This window comes from Anthonomus grandis, chromosome 7 (genome assembly GCF_022605725.1).
Source record: "Anthonomus grandis grandis chromosome 7, icAntGran1.3, whole genome shotgun sequence".
Taxonomy (NCBI): domain Eukaryota; kingdom Metazoa; phylum Arthropoda; class Insecta; order Coleoptera; family Curculionidae; genus Anthonomus; species Anthonomus grandis.
In genome coordinates, this window is record NC_065552.1 from 27,434,312 (window position 1) to 27,456,076 (window position 21,765).

At 33.4% G+C, this 21,765-nt stretch overlaps 2 protein-coding genes across 3 annotated transcripts in view; one reads left to right on the forward strand and one right to left on the reverse strand.

The window, feature by feature from the left end:
* The first annotated feature begins 1,704 nt into the window (after positions 1-1,704).
* On the forward strand, positions 1,705-13,017 carry LOC126738802 (synaptotagmin-12). Its single transcript, XM_050444240.1, has 9 exons — positions 1,705-1,991; positions 2,220-2,412; positions 2,471-2,730; positions 4,690-4,907; positions 6,170-6,329; positions 6,879-7,221; positions 7,276-7,404; positions 8,436-8,555; positions 9,021-13,017. Exons 2-9 carry the CDS (start codon positions 2,224-2,226, stop codon positions 9,195-9,197), a joined length of 1,596 nt encoding a protein of 531 aa, XP_050300197.1. The 5' UTR covers positions 1,705-1,991; positions 2,220-2,223; the 3' UTR covers positions 9,198-13,017.
* Positions 13,018-16,530: 3,513 nt separating this feature from the next.
* Positions 16,531-21,765, reverse strand: part of LOC126738976 (titin) — a 127,086-nt gene continuing 121,851 nt past the window's right edge. For both annotated transcript variants that reach the window (XM_050444488.1, XM_050444487.1), the window contains exon 11: positions 16,531-20,522. In XM_050444488.1, coding sequence (XP_050300445.1) covers positions 20,330-20,522 — 193 coding nt within the window. In that variant the 3' untranslated portion in view covers positions 16,531-20,329. The remainder of the gene's footprint in view (positions 20,523-21,765) is intronic.

Below are 21,765 nucleotides of genomic sequence, written 5' to 3' on the forward strand. Positions count from 1 at the left end.
ACTTGGTGTTACGTTATTGAAGTAAAACTTCTTTGCGCACGCTTGAGTTGGGGAGTAAGCTGGCGAATGCGTTATGAAAAGTGTGATAGAGCAAGGCAACCGGTAGTTGAGAGGGATATATGAGTTGCTGGACATAAAAAGAGTTCTCTCTCAAGTTACGGTAGGAGCAAAAAAAGAGCCGTGCGCGCGCACATTTTCTTTCTCTCTTACTCTTAGAGTCAGTGTATGAAAAAAAATATATATATATATATATATTAGTCAGTAGTTCGTTTGCGAGTTTACTAGCGTTACGCGAACGGTTATTTCTTGATTATTTCGTAATTTCATTTCGTTCTTGAACAATTTTATAAATTCATTTTAAAGTTCATATTTTGTGAATTTTCGGGTGAATAATAACAAATTATGGCAGATAAAGACTCTGAATATGAGTCATCAACTTTCTCATCATTTCTTCTGACCATCAACTTAGAAGAAATTACGTACGGAAATTGTTCGTAAATTTACATATGAAAGAAGTTTTACTTCAGTTTTTTACTTTCAAGCACGCAAATTTTTTATTAAAACCTTACTGGTTAACCTTCCTTAAAAAGCAAAATTTATACCGCATTTATGTCAAAGAATCTAAGCGTGCTACTAACTGATTTGGATTTCAACTTAAAAGAACGAAGGTAGACATCACCAACACTGGCTCCAGATAAGAAGTTGGGAATATTTGTAAAGACATTATATAGAAAAATCCTATCTCTGCTGGTCTCCTTATTTGATAAATCAAATCTGGTCTTAACTGCTCTTCAAAATGTAGAATTCAGATTAAAGTTCGGTAAGATAAGTGTGACAACGTATGTCCCACTTCCGAAAACAGAGATGTCACCCTTATCTCTGTTTTGGATAACCAGTGCTCATTAAGACAGAAGATTCCAATCCTAGGATTAGTTTTAAGGAATACCTTGTATTTATGGATCTTTCAATTATATGTTAAAAATTGGCGCCGTTGGTTTATAAACGGTTTTAAAACCACACTCCTGGCCAAATCTGACGATTTATTATCCGTAGCATAACGTTAGATTTCACTCCAATTTTAAATGATTTAACTCCGTCATTTAATATGGTAACCTCCTCACACTTACATTTTGGAAAACCCCGAGTGCTAAACATTAAAACATCCTTTGCTGAGTTGTCCTCGGTCAATCCGGATAGAAAAGTTCAGGAGTGATTGTTTGTGGAGTTCCATGGTTGGTCTTACTTGTTTGCGACTTCTATGGTAAGAGCAGTTTAAGTGACGGTGCCCTTGAAGGTAAGTGCTCCCTTGTAAACTCAGGACATGGATTTACGCTAGTACGAGCTTGTGCGCTATAAACTAGACAGAGAGATAGAGAATGAAAAAGAATCATTTTCAGACGAATCTCCGATCTCTACTTATAAATGTCTGTGTTTATTTTACACATAGTTATCAGCGCTTACAATACTCCTAAAAATATATTTTAAAATATTTTACATAGGGTTATTGATTTTCAGTAATTATATTAGCAATATCTTGAGGAAGGGTGCATGAATGTTGAAATTGCAACTTCAATCCAGCGAAACTAAACAGAAAAGTTCTCTCCTCGTTTGCTCCAAAAGACATACGCTGGGGGAGAAAATCGTTGCGCATCTGCGCATATCAACTATCACCCGCTTATATTAGAGCAAGAAAATAGCCCGCAATGTGACGTTAATATACACGAATATTCTTTAGAAACACCACACTTACAAATTCGCTTGTTTTTCACACGCACAAAAACTAATATTTTTTGTCATTACACATTCTTGTTGGCAAAATGGCGTTAACCTTTTCTTTGCACCAGCTGGTAGAAGCAAATAACTGGATCGTAGTTCTTGATAATGGAGGTTTTCGACATAATTTTAATGGATTTATACAGCAGTGTAACAAATGACTTGATTTAGTGTTGTTATAGTTTTTTTGGTAAGCAGAAAGTGCTTACTTGAAATAGGTAAGTTATATGGTTTTTTTCTGTACAAAAATTATCAAGTATTTATATTATATGATGAGAATTTATAACTAAAAAAACATTCAAATTGTTGCGGTTTTTATTAAAAACTATTATAATACACAACAAGACTGGTTATTCGTCAAAGTTGTTGCAAATAATGAATCCATGCAAATATAAACTGTAGATAATCAATTATAACATTAACCTCAAATTAATATTTTTGTTTAGAATAATGGCCAATGAGCAATTCGGCTTCGTAACAATAATTTGCATAATTGTGATCCTAGTACTGGCGGCCATTTTATTTTTTTACAATTCTCTCAACATCCTCGGTTGGATTAACGCTTGGCTTACATCCAACAAAGAAGAAAAAGTGGGATTAACTAGGTTGAAGGGTCATTATAATGCAAACGGATACTTGGTAAGCCATTTTATGATCACTGTTTTAAATTACGCGCTTAACTAGAAAAACATATCAGGTTCATTCAGATTCGGATATACAGTTGGACTGGTCCAGCGGTAGCTTTAAGCGGTTCGATTCGATCGATCGCGATTTTAAATTATCGATCGCGACCACAAGTTTAAATGCGGCTTTGGTACCAGATCATGAGGAGGAGGAGGCGCAAATCCCTCCGCAACCTCTGCGTCCCGCTCCTCCTATTCCCATCAATGTATTTCGTAGCACCTCTTCTGATGTTAGGCTACAGGAGAAAAGTGCGGAAAGCAGCAAGTCTCCAGGGTTAGTATCAAAATGTAATGATAATGAATATTTATTTTATATAAGTTTTTTACAATTTATTAAATTAATGCGTTAACTTTTTTTTAATCATGTCATTTCTTCTGAAATGATGTAAGCCTTACTTCTGAGTTACCTAATAAGTAATTTGGTTCTCTAAATCTAGAAATAAAACATTTGACACTTAAAATTCAGTGAAAATCTCCATAATGTATGTTTCCTGAGACTTCACCAAAGCATTCGACAGCGTATTTCATAATTTCCTGCTGAGGAAATTGGCATACTTGCCATGACAATACAACTGTAGTGCACTTATTCATTCCTCAGGTAAAGAGAAATTGGATAAGAAAGAATTTGGATTTCAGTAAAAAAAAACAGTATTTTTTTTGAAGTTATGGTTTGACAATGTGGATGCTTTCCATCTTATGATTAGATAAATACAGGTCTTTATGAAGAAAAATAATTTCACTAGTCAAATGATACCTATATATAAAAGGAAAGCAGTAAATATAAATAATATTTATCCAATCATAACTTGGACAACGTCTTAATGTTTTCTTGAATAAGTCGTCTGAATGTGACAGTATAAGTTGTCGAAACGTCGGTGTAAACAAAAAAACTTCCTTCTGTTCCAAGTTGTTAGAGGATGAGGTTCTGGATAGGAGAGCACTAAAATATTTAACCTCTATTCTTAATAGCTCAATACTATTCCTCCTTGATATTAATGACATTTCCCACAACTGTTATACAAAGAAATACGGTCTTTTTACAGACCACCCTACTGTTTAGAGAAAAAACATTACACCGATACTTATCAGTTTAACACCTGGTTGTGTCACAGATTCTGTTGTTATACAAACATACTTGTTGTCAATGAGGAAAAAGCAGAAAGTTATCTTTTCTCAAAGAGACTTTGGTTAAGTAAGGGCCAAGAAAAAGAACGGTAGGTTTGAAAAATAAAGTTTTCTTCGAAATTAAAGTTTTTATATAGGATACAAAAAGAAGAAATCAATCCCGTAAGGTTTAAGAGTTTCACATTAACTCTGCTTTAAACTGGAACTGTTAAATAAGTCATGACTTATTTGACAGCTTTTCCACAACTGATAATTGTGACAGTCTGGTTCTTTTGCTACCTCTCGTCTTCAAGAACTTTGCAACCAAAATACTTTTGTCTTATTACTTTGGTAATTTTCGTCTCATTCTCCCATTGATAATATACGAACCTTATAATATTCGATTACGGAATTCAAGTGCTTCATGTGTGTCTAGAGAGTCGTTATCAGGTAGATGCAATTTATAGCAACTTCTTTTTCCCAACATTTGACAAATTGAACCCTAATATTTTAATGGTGAATCTAAGGCTGTGGAAATGGATGTCATTGGCTGTACAAAAAATGTTTGTCTATTTTACTGATTCTGATGATATTAATCTTTTGGTAAAGGTTCGATCAAGATATGTGGTTATATTTCAATTAACAATTCTTACAATTCATAATAAATTGTAAGGATCTTTATATACTGTTTAAACAAAAATCTTCCACAATTCAAACATAGGGCGTTTATATTGATTTCCTCTTTAAAAGCTATTGAAAAGCACGATTAATTCCCCAGTTTTCCTTGCTAAGTTAATTTGCATGTTCCTGCTAGGCACAATTTGTATTCATGTGTTATTCGAAATAAAATTTCATAGAGCTAATTATCTGTCTTTATGTCCCCTGAGTTTCCTCTGGAAAAGTTCAGGAAGACGGCTATAATTTAATCGGCTATAAAGATATTGAAACCAATCTTTGTGCCCTCGTCTCTCCTTTATAAGAACCAGCGAGGGATTCCAATGAGTAGTGGAATTAGATAGTTATACAGACTTAACTATGACATCCTATATATATTTAAAAAAAAAATTAAATGATTTACAATAAACGTATTGAGCTACTAATTTGTAATAACTCGTCTACTGATTTTTAGAGATACGTTGACAGAATTGTCTACAACCACCTCCATATCTCCAATTCCGAGGCCGGTTAGTTCGGTAAATGTGGCGACGCTGGCTGCGCAGTCAGCATTTCCGGTTAATTTAGAGCCGCCACCGCCGTCTCCGGGTAGAAATGTGTCCAGAACACAAAGCGCCCCATTAAAACTATCATCTGTCATATTGCAACAGCAGCAACAGAGCCACGATAAAGGTAATTATTTATAAAAAAATCATTGGGTGATTCTTAAAGAGTATGCTATTTGTTGCAAAATATATTTAGAATTGTTTTTTTTCGAAATACACTGACACAAAAGTGCTAATTGTAAGGGCGAGTATCACGAGTAGCGCCAGTGGTACGAAGGTGTCTGTGAATATTTTTCTTAAAGTTTTGCAAATCGTAATGTACGTGAAAGACGTGCTTTGGGAATTAATTGCACTTCTTTATAAAAAGGAATCCCACATAGATAAAGCCACGTTTCATGAGTAGCATCGACATAGTGACACTCGATACTGCCTGTCGAGTAGGTCTTGCGTATATAGCTCAAGGTGGAATGATCTGGGCCAATTCGGAAGAGCATTTACTTGGAAAGCGTTAAAAGCTGTTGTGGTGTACAGCCTTTTCGTTTTAAAAATATCCCAACCCAAGTTTTTGAAAAGCTGTTTTAGTAACCTTCACACCTTACAAGCAAACTGACGAAGACATTGGCAAAGTAAGCCTGGACAGATTAAGATTTGGGGTGGCAGAGGCACTCAATCAGATTGCACTCCAAAATCATGTTAAGGCCGGCATAATAGTTATTATGTAGTTATTAGTTATTATGTGGCGACGCCTATGGCACTGGGTGTCCGCTGATGTCATCTGATGTCAGCGACTTAAAGAAAGACACCAATGTATGTACTGTCATCAGCAAAGCTATAAATGGGATTGAAAGTCTTGTCGAGAAGGTTGTTGATATACAATAAGAATAGGGTAGGATAAGATGCATCTCTAAAGGACACCAGCCATAATTCTAAACCTCTGCAAGCATCAACGACAACCTAGATGGTTTGGTTCTCAAGAAAGCTTTCAAGCCAAGCAACTGGAGTTGGTGGAAAACCATAAGAATACAGTTTGTTTAAGAGCTTTTCATACTCCATCGAATGCCTTTGAAATATCAGAGTTATTGGACGGAGTTCGCCATTTTTCGATATCTTCGGTCCAAACAAGGCGTCCAACTTCGGCCAAGAGATTGCCAATAGACCTGTGTTTTCTAAAAACAGTTGAACATATTAGGGACCTTTAGATGGGACATTCCAAGAATATAGTTTGGTAACACAGTCTTTGCTTGAGAAATCGAGAGAATGTCCTAGGACATCATAGAATATTCCTAAGACATTCTAAAATGATTTCTGGTTTGCATTTGCAATATTACGGACGATTTTTATTATCCATCAGTTTGTAAGATAGAAATAAAACCAATCACTTGATTTTAGACAAATCCATCGAGAGCACGACAAGTTTCGATGAATCCGATAATGTTCTAAAAAGGGCGCTGTCGTGCGACAGCGTCTGCTCGGACACCAGCGTAGGACTGGGTGACTTGGAGGGATTTAACACAACCGGTTATCTTTGTATCGGCCTAGAGTACGACAGGTTAGTAAATTTTATTTGAAGTTGGAATAAGGACTTTCACGTCACCTTTCACCCAGTAAACATGTGATTCTTTGTTCTTTGCTTCCCTTTAAAACCCGGGTTCAGACCTCTTACTAGCATTAGCTTTGGAAATTTATCATGTTAGTATTTTAAGAGCTACTTTCCAAGGGGAAAAAGACATTGATTTCCTGAACGACGAAATATATGTCATTAGCATTAGTACCCTTTATGTTTAAGAAAAAATAAATCATTCATGCAAAAAAAGCATACTTATCGCACCTAAGACATTAGTTTGCCATTATATCTTTATTTCTTCTACGTCATTATCACATTTGTTTCTCTGACAATAATCAATGAATGTTTCCGAAGCGCTGCTTTAAACTTACGAGGAGCGATCATTGTTTATTTTTCTATCGATTTTAAGGCGTGACTGCGGTATATTGACCATACCCTAATTAAAAAAACAAAACACAGTTTATGCTGTGAGTTCCAAATGACTTCGTGAAATGGCGTGAAACTTTTGCTTATTATGATGCATGTATTTTCTAGCGAAAATTGGGACTTTATAGTGAACGTCCTGGAAGCGAAAGACTTAAGTAAAGTGGTAAGGTCCGACGGTTATCTGGACACTTACGTACGGGTGTCCCTGTTACCGGACAAAGAAGCCACTATTCAAACGAAAATTTATCGAAGCAGCAGTAGTCCCAATTACAAGGAACGTTTTTTGTTTTCTCTGAACCCGAGGGAACAAATGCAGCGCTCGTTGTGCTTTCAGTTGTATGCTACCGATGTGACGTCACACACCTTAATCGGGGAGGGGGAACTGCGACTAGCTGACGTCAGCCTACGACAACCCGTTACCACTTGGGTGACGCTAACTGATACCGGCCAGGTTCGTAATTTCCCCCGTTTTTTAGGTTCTAATAACCGTTGTATTTTTTTGTAGAGAGGCACGGAATTTGGGGAAATAATGTTCTCGTTGAGTTACTTGCCAACAGCTGAAAGACTGACTGTCGTTGTAGTGAAAGCAAGAAATTTGAAATTTCAACAGAATTCCATGGAAGTTTTTGTGAAGGTAATTTAAACGTCCAACTGGGCTTTTAGATTCAATCGAATGCAACTCCGTCTGATCGAAAGAGTGATTAGCTTCGTCTGATTTTCCATCATCCTCCATCTGATCATATTCTTCACGTTCCACATATTTGCATATACACATAAATAGCGAAGCATAAGCACAATTTTTTCCCAAAATAAATGTTAAGGCAATTCTAGGTCCTAAATTTCTGTAAGTAAACTTAAATAACGCGACATATCTTCAAATGCTTAAAAAGAACTTTATTCTGTTTATTAATTATATTATTCGAAATCCATTTTAATTTAAATCAAAGATAAGTTTCAATAGGATGCTGATTCCCAACATTATTTGAGAGATAGGCGCCAAGGTCCGAATGAAAAACGAGTTGACACATCGGACCTGACAGCCTTTAATTTTTTTCTTTGGGATCAACGTTCAAGTTTATATAATTGTTCTGAATTCTCTCAATCAACTTTGACAACGTATTAATAATGTAGGTACAGAATAAGACAACCCTCAATAATGGAAAAATTCTCTGACACGATGTTCTTTTATCAAGAGGTTAGAGCAGTAAGAAGGCATTTCCAAAATCATTTAAGTTGAATGTTTAACGTTTTTTCTTTTGCTTTTTGACGATTTCATTTCCAGTAGTTTTATATAAATTACTTAACTAAATGTTTTGTAGGTTACTAGTAGTTATCACTCAGCATATCTGTTATTGTGTGTTGACGTTAGTCTTACCTCTCTCTTGAGTGTGGAATGAATGTATACAATACTATTTTGGAATATTCTTAGTACTTGTCCGATGTACAAAGGAATGATTTAAAATATCATTGGAATTTATTTGTGGTGATTGAATATATGGAAATATTTGCTTTCCCTTTTTGATCTTATGCCATGTCTCTTGTCAACGTTTAAGGATTGTAAACGTATTCCTCGATCTTGTGGACCAACTTATTAGAAAATAATCCATTTAATCCAATATTAGAGTTAGATATCCCACTATCACCACCACATCACTACTGTTTCAGGTTTATTTAATGCAACAGAACAAGAAGGTAAACAAAAAGAAGACCACGACCAAAAAGGGTGAGCGTTGTCCAATATTCAATGAAGCAATGATGTTTAGCGTACCTGCCCATACTTTAAATGTAAGTATATGGATACGTCATTCCTCTAATAACATATGAAATAAGCTACACGTAGACGCAATGTGTGCAAAAGTTTCTCCTATCCAGATTAGATGAGTCCAGTTAACCCTGGATAGTACAGGTCAATCCATGAAAGTCCTACGTTTCAAATATGTTGAAAGTACCATAAATGTTCTGATTCTGATGGAATTTTCGAATGTCTATCGAATGTTCGGTATATTGATATACTGAAAAGATTTTTCGTAAAATGCCCTGGTAAATATTTAAAAAAAATTAATGTTTTTAAGTGAACATTCGACAAATATTCATGGCATGTACTGTATTATTAGGATTGAGTATTAAGTTGGTAATAAGTAAACGACTACTTTATATGCCGTTTACTTACTACCGGAGTCTGATGACGCCTTCATAAGGCGAAACATGTAGGTATTTTGTAAATGGAAATTTATTGATACACTTTTTAAGACAATCCAAATGAGACTTACGGTGGCCGAGTTGACCAACGAGGAAACAACCAAGACCACACCAATTGGTCACGTGATAGTGGGGAGTCAGGCGACTGGTCGCTATCTCAGCCACTGGAATCAAATGCTTACTACTTTGAGGAAACCGGTGGCGATGTGGCACTCATTAAGAAAATAAAAGAGTTTATGAAGCCTTGCAAAAAAGTATACTGTTCAGTGTAGTAGTTAAACTTAAACTAATTTTCAAGCTGTGTGTTCAAATGAAATGAACTATAATACCAAGGGTATAAGCATCATTTTATGTAAAAAATCATTTATTTTAAAAATTATTTTTTTCGAAAGTTATGCCTTACTCGAACCTTGATGTGGGAGTTTCGAACCGATGGATTGTCTGTCACATCCACACTACAATTAGGTAGAACCATCCTATATTAAGCCGTAATTATATAAGCACGAATGTTGTGTACAAGAATAATTTGGTCCGCGTTCGTATAGACCGCGCGCATATGTTTCGATTTATTTTGTGCATTACTTTGTGAAGATTGATTGCGTTTAAGTGTACTTTAAGTTTATTAAATAGTTTTGTACCATCGCACGAATTACATTAACGTGGATTACGCTTATTCAATTAAAAAGATACTCAATATACATACGGTTTATCTGCGCAGCCGCTTTTCTTAGGCTTTAATAATCGTCATCCATGCAGTTAATCTGAGACTACATTCTAGAAGTCACAGAAGACGAAACACGTTTTTGCATCTGGGTTAGAGTGATTTATGATTATGATATCAATCAAATAATTTTTATTATGGATTTTTCATTATATTTAAATTATCTACCTCAAGAAAATGTAGCTTTCGTTTTATATTCTTATAAATTACATTAATAATTTTTGCACAACCTATGTTTGATGGATTGAGGTCACAAATAAAACGTTTTTAGGCAACCATTTCCTTATATTATGACGACTAATGTAAATTGTCCTGAGGATGACCTCAAAGAGGTCGATACGTTGACATAGTTTAGGGAAATGTTTGGCCTAAATTCAACAAACATTGGCTGTGCAAAAGTAGTAAGATTACGGATTCTACTGAGATACTGTACTAATAATTTACATTCTTCTTAACTCTAAGTACAGTTTTGTTTATTATATGATACATCATTATGATTGAATAGGATGATTCAATATACGGCATTTGGCTGTACTGTACAGCTCTGTAAAAGTCTGTCAAGTTTGTGATCTTGTACAGCAAGAATAAAATTGGCATTTTCCGAATTTATTAGACATTCCAGGCATATTCCAATATTTATTGCGTTGTTGGTATAGAGAAATTGAATGAATTAGGAAATTATATTTTGTTTGTAAAAAAAATTAAAATGTATCCATTTAAATCGGAAAGTATAAAAATTAATACGAAATGGCCAGTGGGAATATTCTGAGAATATTAGAAGTAGTAGAATATTCCAGGAATGTGTATTTGCATTACATGGCTCCTTTGCTTCGCTGTATTTTCTGAGATTACTTAGGTGTATATCTGTAGTATGTCCCTTTCCATTTTTCTTTCCCACATTAAAACTTTGTTTCTGAGGTATATGGGCAGAAAACAAGAAAAAATAGTTGGCATAATATTTGTATGTAAGGCATGTAGATAGCATCTTGAGTTGAGTAATTACCATTTTTCGAAAACCGGATGATGTTAATAGTTGTTCTCTAACATTTTTAAAAAATCAACAGCTTAACCTCTTGACTCGCCTCAAGTTAATATTAGTAGCGAGCCAAACATTTTCTTTAGAAATTTACATTTGTTTCAGAAAACATGGATAGGGCTTACATATAGAGTAAAATAGCAAAATAATTATCCATTTCTTGGAAAGAAACGTCCTTCGAATTTCGCCTGTATCTTCTGGCGTCTTTCTTTGTTTCAAATATTATTAATTCTACAATATCTAAATCGGTCATAAGCCTCTATAATTGGCCATAACAACATCAGGTTGTAGGAAGGACATTTATTTCTCGTTCATCAGTAAATTAAAAGTTTTTTTTTAGAGATCATTCATTTACTTCATTTCAGGATTTGGTGGTCGGTTCAATTATATCTTCGTCTGCTTCGAAATCTTGATCGTCTACTTCGGAATCTACGCTTCTCATATTGATATTCTTGATTTTTCTTTATTCTTGCTTTGTTTTCATTTTGGTAGATTTCAAGATTTTCATCTAAAATTCAGAACATTTTGTTACAAGGATATTTATAAGCTAAATCAAGCGGAATGTGAAGATTATTATAAAGTTGTTCGAAATATTTTCTGTAATAATTCGGCGTAAGAACTTTAAAAAATACCTCTATGACATCTGGGTGCTAAAAATCTTCGGTAATATAATCAAAGATGTTGGTTAATTAATTTCTAAAATCTTGTTATAAAAGTTCATATATGACCTAATATTTTTCATAAATGACCTTTACTTTCTTTACTAATTAATTATTTACCTTCCGATTCCAGTTTATAAAACCATTTTAAAATTTTCTCTTCCTCCTTGGAATCCATATCTCATAATTGTTAAACTTTTACAAATAAATAAATAAAAACAAGTGAATAAAACACAAGCACTAATATAAAAAATCTGAAGGTTCACTTTTCCGTGTGAATCTCCGGTGATTAACCAAAAAAAACAACGTGTGCAAAACATAAATATGACTCTCCATTTATGTTTCTGTCATATTTATTTATCTGTTTAGCGAGGGTGTACTTATATAGAGAAAATACGTCCGGTCCGTATTAGAAATCTGTATACATGGTGTTACATAGACGGGTCAACCCCGGTAATTCATCGGGTAGTCAACGTGTTAAATGTCCTGGCAACGCTGGAATGGATTCACCAATATTTTGGCATTGTCACGTTATAATATGCGATCTACACGCCTTTGCACTTTCTCTGAGCCATGTGCAAGTATACTGTGTTGCCACATTTTTTTTTTTGAAAAATTCTAATAGAATAAAATATATTATATTCGTAGAGTAAATTCACCACCGAGACTGTCGTCTGATAAAATCATAAAATACGATCTAAATGTTTTACAAATAAAGTATAGTGTGGCAACAATCGCTGGAACAATAATACGCTGCTTTAAATTAAATAAATGTTTCAACCAAAAAAAAAACAAAATATGTAAGCAATATTTAAAATATTGTACAATAATACGGCCATACAAAATTTTAACCGTGTTTTTTGCATCGTTTATATAGTCTCATATGGACTATACAAGTCAACGCGGGCGTTGCAGGCTGCTATCAACCAAAAATATATTTTTATTATTAGATTTGTATTTGTCGTATAGTCTATGTAACGTTAAAAGTCCCTTTAAATAATATACTATATAGCTACAAACAATCAAATTTATATTATATAATTACTGTAAAATACGTAAATAACAAGTAATAAAATTAGCTTTTTCAATTTTCTCTACCTCCCTCAGGTCGAATGTATGAATGGATTTAGTTGTTTTTAAGATTCTGTGATATGCAGGGTGTAACTAAGAAAAACACGCTGTATAATGGGTCTTGTTCTCCTTGACGACAATAAAAATATATTTTAAGTATTAGTTAGTATTTATTAGGAGGTTAATTTCTAAACTTTTCACATAATTAATTACTATTAAAACAAATGCTTCAACCCAACTTCTACTCAAGATATTATGTTTCCTGCTTGTGTATAAATGTGCTGTGATAATAAATATTTAAATATAAACATTATACTGGGCCCACAAACTTCTACAAAAAAGTCTATATATTATTATTATGTGTGTATATATATAAAATATGTACTATCGGATGGGTATGGAGGCAAGAAAGGTAATGCGGAATGTTCAACAGGGTATCCCAAAAGAGAGATGCAAATGTTATGGTAATTATGCCATTTTAATTGCTTCTGTGTTAATGATATTGGGATGTATTATGTGGAATCAAAAACACTGTATATTAATAAATTGGTCAAAAACTAAGACTGCGTTTTTATTATGTCTTAAATATATATTTTCGCATCGACGCAAATTGACTCTTTAAGCAGATTTTAGGGAAACCATATATTAAAAAAATGTTCTAATTATAATAACTAGACAAATATATCCTAAAAAGTACTTTTCTATTGCGAGACTTAAGTTCAAAATGAGACACAGCGTGCCGACGTTCAGTATGATATATTAGCAGATGAAGAAATTGGGGGCGAACAAATTGCATGTATTGTTCTAATAGTTATTTTTATATTCCGTATCACAACGGACTTGTGTCCGTGCCGCCTGTCGCCTAAAGGTTCGGACACACATATCCGCAACGAGAGCGATCCATGATTCGGCAATGTCACGGACGACTTACCGGGACGATTTCTCAGATCACACTTGACTTGACAGCAGCACAGAACACAAATATAGAAGTGTAGTTGCCTTGTTAATGTAAAGAAATTTTGGCCCTCTACTGAAGGTGCAATAATTCGAACCAATTTTAACATTTGTAAGACATACATAACTATTGGCAACTCCTCTAACCAATCAGATTTGAAAGAAGGCGTGGTCAAACCCGGCACTGAATTTTTTGAATTCAATAAAACGCGGGAAATTCGAATTCTAAGACGGACCCAACTTGAGAAAACTACTAAATGTCACAAACTGCGGGTACTCCACTCGATTAAAACAGATTGTTATTAATTAATACATGCTTGCTTGCTAGGTTATAGGCTCTGCTACTAGGCAATCTGCCAGCACGATTTGGAGATTCGAGAAAACCGTCGGGTATGTACCCTGTTTCCCGAATCGATAACTTTCACAAAATTTAATACTTAAATGCACGTTATAGAAAACGGCAAGGGGTAGGAAAGGGTGTAGGAAAGGAATCTGAAGGATAGGAAAGGAAAATGAACGACCACGTGTTGACTGGGTGAAGGATGACGCGGAAGTGGTTATTAATACTTGTTCTTTCACATTTTCTTTTTATGCTACAAAAAATATAAAAGGAATTACACAAAAAGAAACAAATTTTTCATATACAAATATATTTCAACCAAGAGAACAGCAGCTGGCTGCAATTTAATGTAGTTTCCTAAATTGGGCAAATATGTATAGAAGATAACCTGCAAATGTAACTTTTGAAACCAAGAGTGCTAGTGGTTTTCAAAATAATGAATTGGCTCTGATAGCACTAATTTCGAATCAAGAAGCAAATAAAAAGAAGATTAAACGGAAGAAAGAAATGGGTACGTCCTGCGTGGAAAAACCGGAAATATACAGGGTGAATTTAAAAAAAAATCCTATTGAAATCTTTGAAGGATTTAACGAATATTTTCGAATGACGCCATCAACATTTTATAAGCTTTTAAAGAAATTAAAACAAAAGTTAAAGAAGAAAGAAACATTTTGGAGGTTATCAATTACACCAAAAAAACGTTCAGTTGTTCTGACTTTAAGGTAAGTGTTTTTAAGCAACGTTTTTTTAGAAAATATTTATTTGTAGGTACTTAAATGAACATTTACCTAATAAAGTATAAAAAATCGCAGGTTCTAATAAAGTTATGCAGTTCGTCATAAGTAGTTTCTAAGCCGCCCTCAAGAAATGATTGGAAAGTCGAATCAGTATTAGAAAATGTCGATGGTGAAAATATGGAGTATCTCTCAGGGGTTATATCTATGAGTAAGTTGGTGAACTTTGACTACTCATAATCTGCTTCAGTTCATATTCTTGGACAATTGAAAAAGTATGACCTTATGCTTTATGAAACAACAAGGGACTTAATGACTTTAATACTGGAGAAATGCCCTTTAAAAATGCATCCACAGGTGGCCTGTGCTACCTTTTCGACTGCTAATTTGTTTCATTATCATTCTCGGATTTTTTCTCTGATAGAATATAACTCATAAGTTGAGATGTTGCCGTTTGGGGTCTTGTGTTTTTTCTGGACGAATTTTTCGCTTTGAAATAATGGCCGGTTTGGTGAATTTGATATTTTTTGTTACACCAACGGCTGAACCAGCGACAGAATCTTGGTCATCCACTTCTTCCTGATCTGCCAATGCATATTTATTTTCTAATATTTCTGTTTTATCCTCGTCTTTATTATTTGCATGCTGCGTTTCTATTATCTTATCAGATGTCTCATCATCCACATGCTGACTATCCTCGGTAAAAGAAACATTAGAAATTGTTTCTCTTGCTGACATACTCGAGAAGAATGCTTAACTGATTGCGTGGAGTTTAACACTTAAAATGGAAACCATGTACAACTCGAAATCAAAATCATAATGTGCTTACCATGGAACGGAGTAATTTTTAGCCTCAAAATAGCCCATTTATCCCACAAAGGTCAATGAGTGAATATCTAAAAGTTTCTAAAACCAACATCACTCAATGTGCTATTTTGTGGAAATTTATCCCAAGATCATGGAAACGTAAACTGAACAATTAAGCTACAAAAAATACAGCCATGTTTATCAAAGACTAGCAATTTCACTCTGTCATCAAGGGAGCGTCAAAGAGCCTTCGCACCACCTTTTTTGTTTTAGTTTAATTATTAATGAACGCTAGAATTTATGGGACGATTTAAGTTTTAATCCTATTACAATATGACAAAACAACTACAAAAGACTTGCTCTAATGTGGGTCTAAAAATCAGTATCTCAAAAAAAATATGACAAATTTAGTTCCCAGTAACCAAATTTACATTGGTGATGAGGAGGCAAACAGCTCTGGTGAACAAGTACGATTATCTCAGTCATAAAGTCCAAATCTCGAAAGACAACCAATCCTGCGAAATGAAAGGCGAAAATTACACTACGAAATTACACTATCTTGGGCAATATATGGAAAGCTTGCGGAAATCTCTTAAAGCGACATGCTACATGTTTGAAGAGGAGAGTGTTTCATCAATGTGTACGAAGAATCTAACATAGCGCAAGATCAAAAGGAGTGTAATTGCAGCATCGTATAAATGAAGATTTACGAAGCAGCACCGGCGTAACAGATGCAGTTACCCAAATTTACAAGCTCAAGTGGAAGTGGGCTGGACATGTGGTAGGAATGAGTGGGTATCGTGCCTGGATAGAACAAGAAAGGGAAAAGCCCCTACACGTTCGACGGAGGATCTAAGGAGATGTGTAGGCAACTGGATACAAAGAGGTGAAAACAGAAAGAAATGGGCTATTAGTAGTACGTGTGTAGTGGAAAGGGGCCTGCCGTAAATGCGCAAGTTTATTAGCAGGAAATTGATTATTGAGGAAAAAAAACACAATTTTGTAATTTTTTATATATTTTCTTTTATAAACAGATAAAGGAAAAAATACTAAAATAACCAACTAAGTTTGCAAAAATATCGATAATAAATTAATAGAATTAAAAAAAATAACGTTAACTTTGGCTACACGGTGTACAAATTAACATTTTCAGCTTTTATGGGAATATATTAATTTTTAATTTATATTAAATTACTGCGTAATACTTTTTAACTTACCGACTAAAATAATAAAAACAAAAACAATAATAATAATTATTATTAATAATAAAAGTACTTACAAAACACCTAAAACTAAATAATAGATGTCGTTCTATTGTTAATAAAGAAAATGTAAATGCAATAAATGATTTTTTTTTGATTATGTCCTTTTGGTTTGTAAACATGGCCACTGATCTTTTGCTCCCTTTTTGTGGCATAAAATTGACTGTTTCTCTTTTGTTTACTTACATAATTATTATATAATAGTGACGACACTGAATGAAAAAAACACAATTTACCATATACAGATTTTTAACTATGAAGCACACCCATTTCACAGCGGTTTCTATTTTATTTAAATATTTTTCTTTATATAATTAAATATATGTATATTAATAGTAATAATAATAATCAACTCTTCTAAACATTTCTATACATTAAATATGTTTAAATATATTAATAATATATAAATCTTCTATAGACAGTTTTATTTTGTTGTATAAGGTCCCAATTTGCTGTCTCCTTTCGTTTTTCGGTTCTAAGATTGGGTTTAAAAAAAAATCGTACAGAAGGGGCTCAATTTATTTGTGCGTCATTTTTGTTACCTAAAACATGAGTCTATTATTTGAAATAATCGATCCATTCATGTCAAACCAATTAAACAAGTCAAAAAAGGAAAATATAAAGCCTTAAAATACAGACTATTAACTTTCTTAATAATTTTTCAAAACATCATTTCCTGGGAGTTGAATGTTTTTTTTTAATATTCCTTTCCTTTTCGTATTTAATCGTGTAACAAGTATTAGGAACGTCTTAAAACGCACCCTCATGATGAGTTGAAAACTGATATAATCGAGCTACGATATTCCACATTCTATATTTTGGGAGCAATCTTGACACGGATTGTATCAAACATTTAACAATGTTTCCAAATCCGAGTATTAAACTGAAATTTATGAATTTCGTTTTAACTAGAATGGGATAGTACTTACACATTGTACCTTACCAATACAAAAAAAATACAATTTTAATTAAATCAATACATAAAAATTATGATGTGAAACACATAAATATCAATTACAGACCAATTGCATTAAGCTTTAACCATACTCATATCTCATACCACCACTGTTGAATTTCTTGCCCTAATTTGAAAACTTTCAAGTTCGCATCAATATAGCGGTAGTGCAGTGGTGGTCAGTACTATAATGTGTGATCTGGGAGCTATTTTTGAATACATCACATACCGGGGAACAGCGTCAGCGTGAGTGAGGCCATCTTGGATACATCCAGACGACTCAGTGTTCGAAGAATAATGCTTGATTCTAATAAAGAAAGGCGATAATTTGATAAATGAAAGGATAATGACAAAAGTTACGTCTCTTAAAGTAAGCAAAATACGGGTTCTCTTACATTCTTTATGCGAACCGAGCATTATTGTTTAATCAGAACAATCTAATGAACAATTAAAGAAAAGTGAGTTAGGGACTAATGAACTTGAAGAAAATCTAATCAGAAAATTGTTTTTACAAATGCAAGAAGATAAATGCTTCTAAATCTGAAAATTAGGGATTTATATTTAACGAAGACACTTTAAGAGACATATTCAGGTGTACAATAACAAGAAGACGATTTGAAACTTTACTAATCGCATGATTCTATAATGAGATAAATAGAGCAGAGAGAATGAAAGAGGCTAGAGCTGCAGCTATTTCTGATCTCGTTGGAAATTTCATTGATAATTCTCAGAAGAATTTTTCTTGGGGTATTTGTTTGCGTACAGTTTTTTTTAGACAGATGCCGAAAATAATAATTTGTATAATGCTTACATTTACTGTAATAAAGGTTCGGTGAGGTTAGTTAAACCCGTAAAGGACCAGCAGAAACGTGACAGCAAATAATTGGTTCCGCAGGTAAGAACGTGTAATACTACCTATAAATGATGAACACGTGCTTAATAAATGCTTACTTTTTGCAACAAAGCTATACAAATTCCAAACCAATAGATCGCTCTGATTTCCTCTAAATATTGGCAAAAAGTCTGATCATACAACACATATTTATGCAACGCCGATATACCGAACGTCCTAGATTAATAACAAACGTATATGGAATATGTATTGCAAATAGCAGAAGATCGCGAATAAATACATCCAAACGATGAACGACTTCAAATTAAAAAAAAAAAAACTCGTTCTTTATGTTCCTACAAATTAAACCGAAGACATTTTTTATTTATCATTGAAAAACCAATTTAGCCTTTAGTCACCCAAACCACTAACAAATTTCAGTTCGGAAAACTGCGTCTCTTCCTAGAAACATAAGTAAAGACCCGTGTGTGCTGCTAGTTAAACAAGTGTTTTGCATTAATTCTAACCCTGTTGTATAGTTCACTCAAAGATATACCGTTGATCTTTTGACCCCAATAAAACCCCAATTATCTGTTGGGTCATAAAAAGACGCAAAATTATCAGATTTGTGGTCGGAGCCGGAATTAGAAATTTAATATTTACCTGCATTGCAAAATATTAAATAGGTACGATTATAAACGTAAATATTCTTGCATAGGTATCTATATTGAGGTATATCTATTCTATTCATATAATATATATTTATACCTGAGTTTAGTCCGAGTCGTCAAGTAGTCAAATTACCTTGTTATAATACTAACGCAGAAATTAAATATTTTATGGTAAACAATGACATATATTTTGAAGAGACGTACAAAAAACGAGAACTTTTGGAAGTACTAACAGCTTTTAAAATATATAAAAAATATATTATTCAATATATTTTTTATATATTTTAAAAGCCATTATTCTTATTCCATTATAGCATTATTCCATTGCGAGTTTATCAGACACATAATAAAGAATATGTGTCTGATAAACTCGCAATGGAAAATGGGCATATAGTGTTGCGCCTACCTCCATATTATTGTGCGTTTAATCCCGTTGAATTTATATGGCATCAAGTAGAATCGAATATTTAAAGAAATAATACGCCTCCAACATTAAATTCACCTGTAGTGGAATTAATAAAAAGTGCAGTAAATAATATTACAACCGATAGTTGGAAAAACTCAATACAACACGTTTTAAAGGTAGAAAATTCTTACGTGTCTATTATAAACACCAATGTTCAGCTCTTAATAATGAGTTTAAGTTAAGTGACAGTGAAACAGAATTAAATTTATAAGAAATAGTGGTCTTTTGTATTCTATATTATGCTCCTATTTTATTTACTCTTATATACTTTTATAAATAAATATTATTTAAGTATATCGTTTCACTAGTTTTGCCTTACCTTGAAGAAAAAAATAGGTAATATTTTTAAAATAATAATAATATATAAATTTGTGTATTTTTTTATACTTATTAACCTTTTCTGATAAAATACTATTTTTTATTTAATTAGTTTCATTTAGAATCATTTTCAAGCCGACCTTATTCAGTTTATCGCCTTTTAAGGCCTTTCATAATGGGGCTTAATGGTATAATTATGGTAGTAAGAGTTAACGGTATATCTTTGAGTGCACTATACCTAACTAATCCATTGTCCGTTGAAGGTGCGTTAAAAGACGTCCATACTACTATTTATATATTATTCTTGCACTTTAAATAAATAGCCTACAACGCCAATACATTTTTACCGATCAATACTTTTTAGTAGCATGAAAATAAAAATAGCACATTTACGTAAAAAAAGCAACCAATCATGACTAGAACTTAAATGTTTGTTTCATAACTAATTTCCGCCCCTTCTGTTATATATATTTATAAAACGAAACAATAAAAACAATAAATAAATAAATAGCTAACTAAAAATAAAGTCTTAACTTAAGTGGGGTTTTTAACAATCCTTTTTTGCCGGAAATCGTATACTTTCCGACAAAAGAAGATCATGTCGGGTGAAACGGGGGGGCCTCCGCTGGGAGGTTGTCGGCGCATACGCGGATACGGATCTGGAAGAGGCACGTATTTCGGTCGCTCATCCATTCCTTCTTCGAGACGTTTCAAGTTCTTCTTGTACCTGAAATGTTCAAACACATATTGAGAATAGTGACTATATTATACTAATAATAATTTTCTATACAGTATGTCCCAAAAGTTATGTCTAAATTCATTTCAAATTAAGCGATGGGTTTTTTATCAAAAACGCTCGGACTCGTCGATTTTTATTTAAAGTTGCACTTTTTTGTACGTAAAGTTTGTATTGTATATACAGTGTTGCTCAACAATAAATTTCGACCATCAACTTCATTTTTTCAAATGAAATAATCTTCTTTTTTTAAATTTTGCGTTAAAGTCAACAGTTATCGAAAAAAGCACGTTTCATGTAATAAATAAAAAAAATAACAAAAATTAAATTATTGAATGTTCAAAATGGTTGCCATTCACAGCTTGACAATATCCAAGGCGATCAATAAACTCTCGTTGCACATTTTTAATCATTACTCGAGTTACGGCGCGCACTTTCGAATCCTCTCTTTCAAGTCGTCAAGATTATTTAGTCTATTAACAAATACCTTCGACTTGAGATAGCCCCACAAAAAAAAGGCCATTAGTATTAAGTCAAGCGATCTAGCAGGCCATTCGATGAGTCCTCTCCTTTCTATCCACCGACTGGAAAAGGTTTTATCCAGAAATGTACGCACAGTGGCAGGAAACTTCGTCAGGATATTTTGAGTCCAGTGGATTTGGAAATAAAGCTAGTAATGCTGGAACTAATTCAAACTGAAAAATGTCATCTTGTGCTGAAGATGGCGACCCTAATATGATGGGTAAGAAAAATGACTGCTTAAAATTCATGAAATATGCGAATCCAGAAATGATCATTGAACACTATATTATTCATAAGTGAAACTTCGTGGCTAAAAATATCTCGCCTGTTCTAAATGAAGTACTACATGCAGTAATAAAGTGTGTTAATGCTATTAAGGCTAGTGCCAAATGTGAGCATCTTTTTAAGTTATTTTGTGAAGAACAAACTGAGACTTACTTCATACTGAAGTAAGATGGCTATCCAAAAGAAACTGCTTGAAAAGATTTATGCAACTGTTTGATACTCTTAGTAATTTTTTTAGCAAAAAACCTGAAATAAAGTATCTGTTAATGATCGATGGTAAATGATCGATGGCATTTGTAAGTTATTTAGCCCATATCGTTGAAAAACTAAATATATGAAATAAGTAACTTCGAAGACCGAATAAAATACTTGTTGATGCAAACGCAAAGATATTTGGTGTCATTACCAATATAGTGTTATATCAGAA